The 7242-nt window shown below is 39.2% G+C and overlaps 2 protein-coding genes across 2 annotated transcripts; one reads left to right on the forward strand and one right to left on the reverse strand.

Annotated features, from left to right (window-relative positions):
- Positions 1 to 1150: 1150 nt before the first annotated feature.
- Cchl (Cytochrome c heme lyase) lies at positions 1151 to 2431 on the forward strand. Its single transcript, XM_090177994.1, has 5 exons — positions 1151 to 1269; positions 1330 to 1540; positions 1607 to 1878; positions 1959 to 2042; positions 2096 to 2431. The coding sequence occupies exons 2-5, from the start codon at positions 1349 to 1351 to the stop codon at positions 2328 to 2330; spliced, it is 783 nt and encodes a 260-aa protein (XP_090034120.1). The 5' UTR covers positions 1151 to 1269; positions 1330 to 1348; the 3' UTR covers positions 2331 to 2431.
- A 39-nt stretch (positions 2432 to 2470) lies between these two features.
- Positions 2471 to 3836, reverse strand: Taf8 (TBP-associated factor 8). Its single transcript, XM_090177993.1, has 7 exons — positions 3666 to 3836; positions 3409 to 3507; positions 3279 to 3341; positions 3089 to 3213; positions 2885 to 3032; positions 2707 to 2817; positions 2471 to 2647 (listed from the first exon to the last, which is right to left on the reverse strand). The coding sequence occupies exons 1-7, from the start codon at positions 3802 to 3804 to the stop codon at positions 2538 to 2540; spliced, it is 795 nt and encodes a 264-aa protein (XP_090034119.1). The 5' UTR covers positions 3805 to 3836; the 3' UTR covers positions 2471 to 2537.
- Positions 3837 to 7242: the final 3406 nt, after the last annotated feature.

The following is a 7242-nucleotide window of genomic DNA, read 5'->3' on the forward strand; positions in this document are numbered from 1 at the left end:
CAACTTTTTCTGATATTACAAAAAATTTGTGCAAAAGACTTAAATTATTAATTTTTAGAGGACTGAATTGTCCCACACGTCACAATCGACTAAAAAAACCAAAAAAACACACCGCGTAATGTGTCTAATTCTTTATTATGTCTATGGCCACAACCGAGCCGTGCAGGGGGAGTTGAAATAAAGGTTACAAGTTTTTGGTGTATATAGCGGGGGCGCTCTGAGGAGGGAGCGGAAGAACAACAACATGGCATCAGTGGCGTAGCCGGGGGGGGGGCACATGCCCCCCCCCTGAAAAGTATGGTCGTACGTACAAATAGTTTTATATTTTTACTTTTTTTCAATGGTGTGCCCCTCCCCCCGAAACAAAATCCTGGCTACGCTACTGCATGGCATAGCAGTGTAGGTGTATATACCATTGAGGATGATTGAGCCTTCACACATGGAGGAAGGAGGGGAGGGGATTAACCGAAAGGGAAAACTCTACTCAGACTCGTGATTTGAGACTCCCACAAACGGGAGAGGGGTGGGTTGAAAACTTGGGGATCGCATTCGAGTAACAATTTGTCACATGGCCGACCTCGCTAGCTCGCGCCATCTAGATTCGGCAATCGGAATTATCAATTTGAAAAAAGAAGTGCAAACGGTTTTACAAGAAAATTAAAAATTTTTATCAAAAGAAATACCTGGAAAAAAAATATTATTTATTCAATTTGCACTTGAAGCCACCAACCTTAACCTTAGTAACTACTAATCACCCTTACCTGCTTGGATTTTTCTTTGCTGGGCTTTTTTTGGTCTTTTTGAATTAATTTTGAAGTAATTATGATCATTTAGCTCCATTATTATTCCAGATTAAAACTGAAATATTTACAACACATGCTACGAAATCAATCAACGCGGTAAAAACGGTTACATTTATTTAAATTATTTGAATGAAGCATTTCCTATAATGGTCGAAAGACGGCGCTAGGTAGTGCTGTAAACAACTAACGTGACAAATTTTACCTAGATTTCCCCTTTTTTTATCCCCCCCCGTTATTCTCCCACAAGTGAGTGTATTTATTACGGGTGGGGGACATAGCCACGATATTCAAGTCATCTCCTCCCCTTCCTCCGTGTTTCACACCATGCGCGTCAGATTCAGCTCTGAGCTTTTTTAGAGTTACTGAACGCAGCCCTTGTTACATTTTAATCATTATGACAGATGGCGTTAACATCACAGACAGGACCATAGTCCAAAGGTCACCGAGTTTCTTCACTTAAAGCAGGGTAAGGTTAGAATTTTGAAAAGATGAAACGAAAATAATTTATATAATCGCTTAAAAATAGATTGAAATTTAATTTTGCTATGGGTAATACAACGTCCTTGCAAGCTTCTGATCATCAAACAACAGCCAATACACTGGCCACTAACTCTAGTCAAACAAAAAGAGAATGCCCCATGAAACATGACCAGTTGCCCCCTAAAACCCAAAGTACCAGTACCATTAGTGAATGCCCCATGAAAGCTGGAGAAGGCAGCATAAATCTTGATAATATGGTAAATTATGAAAAAAAATAATTATTATTAATTGCAGGTTATGTTATTATTGATTCGTAATTTCAGATGCCTGCTCCAAACCAAAACCCAGCACCTGATCAACCTTTCCCACTTTCAACAGACTGTCAAGTTTCATCAATTCCTAAATCTGGAACAAATGAGGAAAAATGGGTTTATCCATCTCAGCAAATGTTTTGGAACGCAATGCTTAAGAAAGGGTGGCGATGGAACGAGTCTGACCTTTCACCAAATGACATGGCTCACATTATCAGAATTCACAATGTAAACAATGAAGCAGCTTGGCAAGAAGTATTAAAATGGGAAGCATTGCATGCTAAGTATAATTTTTTATGTTAATTCTATTATCTATGTTTATTTAGATTTAGCCTTCTTTAATGTTTAAACTGTTTATTTTTAGGGAATGTTGTAATCCCAAGCTTAAACGATTTGGTGGAAAAGCTACAGAATATTCACCTAGAGCCAGAATTAGAAGCTATTTAGGGTATTTTAATGGTTGCTTCCAATGATCTGTCATTCACCAAATTTTATTTTCAGATACGAATTACCTTTCGATAGACATGACTGGGTAGTTGATAGGTGTGGGAAAGATGTTAGGTACATTATAGACTATTACGATGGTGGTGAAATCAATCCAGACACTAGCAAATTTGCCCTGCTTGATGTTAGACCTGCATTTGATTCTTGGAACGCAGTCTGGGATAGAATGGTTGTTGCTTGGTGGAGATGGACGACCAAACCTGAACCAGAAGGATCTGTAGGGCAAACTTGATAATTTTTGAGAATGCTTTCATTAAATCTGTCTAGAAACTACACAAGTGTAGCTGCATATTTGAAAGACTAAAATAAAAACTGATCTTTAATTTAATTAAATGTTATTTGTCCTAGTAATTTTAACTACTGGTACTGTACTCATGTTTAATATAAAAGTTTTTATTCACTCTGTACAAAAATTAATACACTTCAGACAAGTAAACAACTACCTTCTTCTTTTCCTGGGCATTTTTACAGGGCGAAGAAAAGGGTTATCCATAACATCGTTATCATTAGTAGTATCTAATTTTGCAGCTCCTTGCGCCTCGGCACCATCTTTACATTAAAATGATGAATTAATGAATTTAAGCAAGCAACAACAAAAGTAAACCAACCCTTTTCTTTTTTAGATTCACACTGGGAATTATCTTCATCTTCATCAAATATTTGGTCTTTTGGTAACAAGGCATTCAAGTAGGGATGCGCCATTGATTTACAAGCTATCACTGAAAGATAATGCAAGATTTTATTTCGGGATTAAAAGTTGGGTTTGTAGTAATAAATATAATATACATGGAAAGAGAGAATTATCATCCGCAAATAAAGACTGAGTAGCTCCCGTTTTGGCAACAAATCTAGTGAGGGCTCGTTCAACATCTCTTTTTTGGCTAGCAGCTTTCTCTCTTATAGCTTCGTATTCTGTAACAGGTTGTTTGTGTGTCTGAAAAAAATTTGAAATTAGTTCAGAATACCTAGTCAGAAACTGAATTGTCTCACCGGCGTTCTAATATAAGCATGAGGGTCTGGGAATGGTGGGTAATTCTCTGGTATGTAATTTGGAAGAGACTTCTTTTCACCAGCTTGCAAAATTTTGGGCGTGAATGGTTTGGGAGTAAGGGTAGCTGCAATAAAACAAATATTTAAAAAAAAAATGCAATTTAAACAAATTTACACAAATGTATCTTACGAGTTGGTAATGTTGATCTAACAGGTCTTTTGGCATATGCAGAAAGCGTATCAACTGGAAGGCCTGTTTAAAAACTTAGCTCATCAAAAGGAATTTATTAATAACTAAATTCATATGAAAATATCCTCACCCATTTCAACAAGTGCAATTATCACATCACCGACAACAGGTTCTGTACGACCAGTAAGTTCACAAAATGATCTACTACTTCGAGCAATTTCTGTTAAACCTAGAATAACATTTTAAATTTTTTATTATGCCAGAGAGAGGGATAGAGTTAGCACTATTTAAAAGTTTGATCACCAATGGGGGAGTTGTAGCAGTGCAATTTGAATTAAAAACTAAAATTAGGAAATAAGCTAAAACTAAGGCTTAGGGAAGACTTACAACTTTGGAGCATTTCGGTTAATGTTTCTATAACCGCTTTTTCGGCAGTCAAAAACCCAACTTCTTGTAACACAGAACATACTGTCGTGGAAAGAGCTTTTCTCAAAGAATTACTTGAAGTTTCCGACGATGAACTCATTTAAACAGTAACAAAATTAAAATCTAAAAAACAACGAATCAAAAAGAGTTTTCCATTGCGCTGCTTTAATATTTATTTTCCTTTCGGGGACGTTCAGAGCCATAGAAATCTTATAACCATTGAGTTGGGAATAAATAGAGGTACAACTAAATCTGGCTGGCGCGGGACCAATTGCGTTCCATAAGGAGACTTTATTTACTTTATCGTTCTACCGTGGCGGCATCTGTCTCTAGTGGTGGCAACTATATTGCAGTTGAATGTTTTCGCGAATCTGATGCGAAATTGAAAATGTATGATTTCTTGTAAGAAACAAACCTTTGAAGTTGTCAAATTACGGTGAGTTAGCTAATAATTATTTATTTTTAGCCATATAACTTTACAAAATATAGATGGCGCTACCCAACGGGGGCGCATTCGGGAAAAAATGTAGCTCCTCTCTTGAAAACGTTTCTTTTTCTCTTTCTCCTCCTGCGCAGTCGCGAGTGACGTCTCTGGAGATCGTGTTTTCGACAGATTGAATTAGAGGGGGCTTTTAGTTTACTTCCATTTGTCTGTCGTTTCTTTTTTCTTTTTAAATATTCCCAAACGTTACATTGAAGTAAAAGTCGCTCAATTTTAAATTAGATAAACCAGCAATTTTCAATTTCAGTTTAATTTAATTTTATATATTTCACTTTTCATTATTTTTGTAATCTATTATATTATATTGTATTATATTATATTTAATTTAATTATGGAACAACGAACCGTGGTTCGAAACGTCTCTATAATAAAAAAAAATATCTAAAGATCCGTAGGCCCCGCGAGGGTGGGGAGCATGAAATTTTAACTAAATAGGGGGCGTTTTTAATTTTAAGTATTAATTTTTAAATAAATTTATTAATTAATCTTCAATTATTGGTAAATATGTAGAAATCTGGCACGTACCCCCAATATTTTCGGAGAACTTGTGCTCAACCTCACATATCTGCGGGGGGGGGGGGGATTTTGTCGTTACGCCACTGAAAGTATCTTGTTTTGAAATTTTGATCAGCTTTTTAAACAGTCAAACTAAAAGGTCTAAGCCTGGGACAAAAAAATTATACAAAAAAATCGTCTTTATTCTGTATTCATTAATGTTCATGAATATTTCGACGTATTAGGTGACTAGCTAAAATAGAGAAGGGACAGAGGATATTTTCGAGGGGGCAGCGGGGGCAAATCGCAATTTCATTTGAGGGAGTACGTTTTTTGTAGGAGGCAGGCTACGGGCCTGATCACGATTAAAATGATTTCAAATAGATCTGCCATGGATCCTCTATAATAGAGAAAGTTATCAATACCTCAAAATTGTTATTAGGAAAATTAATACTTACAAAAACATCAATTATTTCTTCAACAATATATTTCGTTTGGTTTTTTTTTTGATTTCATAACGGCCACAATTTACATTTGTCGTTGTTTTTTTTTATCGCGACCAGTTAGAAGAAAATCCGAAAAAGGAGTGTATTTTTTTCGTTTCTCAACTTTCCTAGGTCTTCACAATAAAAAACGAGATTTTCTCTAAATTTCAATACACGGTTAGCGTATGCGGAAGTAAATCTTACTGTCAGGTGACTTAAGCTAGAGGTATCCTAAAACCCATCACAAGAGTATCCCACCTGATAATAGATTTTAAGTGCGGTGTGCCTTCATTCCTTACTGAGTAAACAAGTGAAACAAAATAAAACTCCAGCGACGTCACTCGCGTTTGGGCAGTGAGATACATTTTTATACTCGATTCTCACGACAAAAGGGAGAGCGACGACTTGTTGCCTGACATCCAGTGACGTGTTTATAGGGGGGAAACGGGATATCTTTCCCCGTTTTTTTTAACGGAAGTGTTTGTTTTTTTTTGTATGAAAAGAGGCTGTATGCGCCAACCTATATAAGAGATTTTTCTAGGAACCTTGATACCATTCCTCTTTCTCTCTCGCCCCCCCTCCTTTGAAACTTACTAACGGACGGACGGACAAAACTTTCCCATAGAACTCGCTGCTAAGAGAGCTACACTCAATAACTGGGTAGTAAGTCACAGGGCGGCAGGGCGATGTTAGGATTTTGTTTTTAATTTCAGAAGTTCTTGAGATGCCGCCATTAGTACGATTTCGCTACAGTTCAGTTCACTTTGCCACTCCGAATTTGGTCCGTTTTAAATCAGGGACCCCCCATTTAACCTACGTATAAGGGGCGCAGGGGGGGTACATGGTGTGTGCCACCACGTTGGTCGATTATTAGGTTTGCGGAGCGACCCCCACCTGTCTAGGAGGTGCTTGGTGGCCTCCTTTGTCTCTGTTTTTCGTTTTCCCGCGGTTAGTCCAAGCCATCGAAGATAATCCGGGGATGATGGGGTTTCTCCCATAGGCACTTGCTCGGACTCGCGTATTAAAAGTCGTTCCGGGGTCAACGCCGGGCACTCTTCCAAGATGTGGCCACGGTTTCTGACGGGGCAGCGCAGAGTTTGCATGTTGGTGCGTTCCCAATTAGGATCTCGAACTCCCTGGCGGCCGTTGGGAGGGCGCCGGTGCGTGCCTGGAACAGTAGGCAGCAGAGGTGGGCAAAAGTTGTGAGTTTTCAAAAACTAGAAAACACGATCAATGAATAAGAAATAAAATATCCCATTGTAGTACGCTTATTCTGAGAGCGAACGAAATAAAATCAAATGTTATCTGGTTCGCTCAGAGTGAGCCATACGTGATCCGTGAAAATTCAACTCAACTTCAAGAGTTCAACTCTAAGTGAGCGCGCTCAATCTGAGCGATAGAGATCTTGACCGACTGATATTCGTTCTAAAAGCAGCAATCGAGTTCTCTTTAAGCGATGAGGCGCCTCGATCCCACGCAGGCGCTTACAACACGGCGAGCGAGTTTATCGCGAACGAAAAGAGGTTTCGTTCATTTTCATCGCTCACAGCGCCAGGAGAATACGCAGCCGCTTACATGCCAGCGAACCAGTTTATCGCGAACGAAGAGGGTTTCGTTCGATTCCATCGTCCTCAATGCCGAGAGAATACGCAGCCGCTTACTTGCCGGCGAACCAGTTTATCGCGAACGAAGAGGGTTTCGTTCGATTCCATCGTCCTCAATGCCGAGAGAATACGCAGCCGCTTACATGCCAGCGAACCCGTTTATCGCGAACGAAGAGGGTTTCGTTCGATTCCATCGTCCTCAATGCCGAGAGAATACGCAGCCGCTTACATGCCAGCGAACCAGTTTATCGCGAACGAAGAGGGTTTCGTTCGATTCCATCGTCCTCAATGCCGAGAGAATACGCAGCCGCTTACATGCCGGCGAACCAGTTTATCGCGAACGAAGAGGGTTTCGTTCGATTCCATCGTCCTCAATGCTGAGAGAATACGCAGCCGCTTACATGCCAGCGAACCCGTTTATCGCGAACGAAGAGGGTTTCGTTCGATTCCAT

The sequence above is a fragment of the Leiobunum rupestre genome, chromosome 6, assembly GCF_980474605.1.
Source record: "Leiobunum rupestre chromosome 6, qqLeiRupe1.1.hap1, whole genome shotgun sequence".
In the NCBI taxonomy this organism is placed as follows: domain Eukaryota; kingdom Metazoa; phylum Arthropoda; class Arachnida; order Opiliones; family Sclerosomatidae; genus Leiobunum; species Leiobunum rupestre.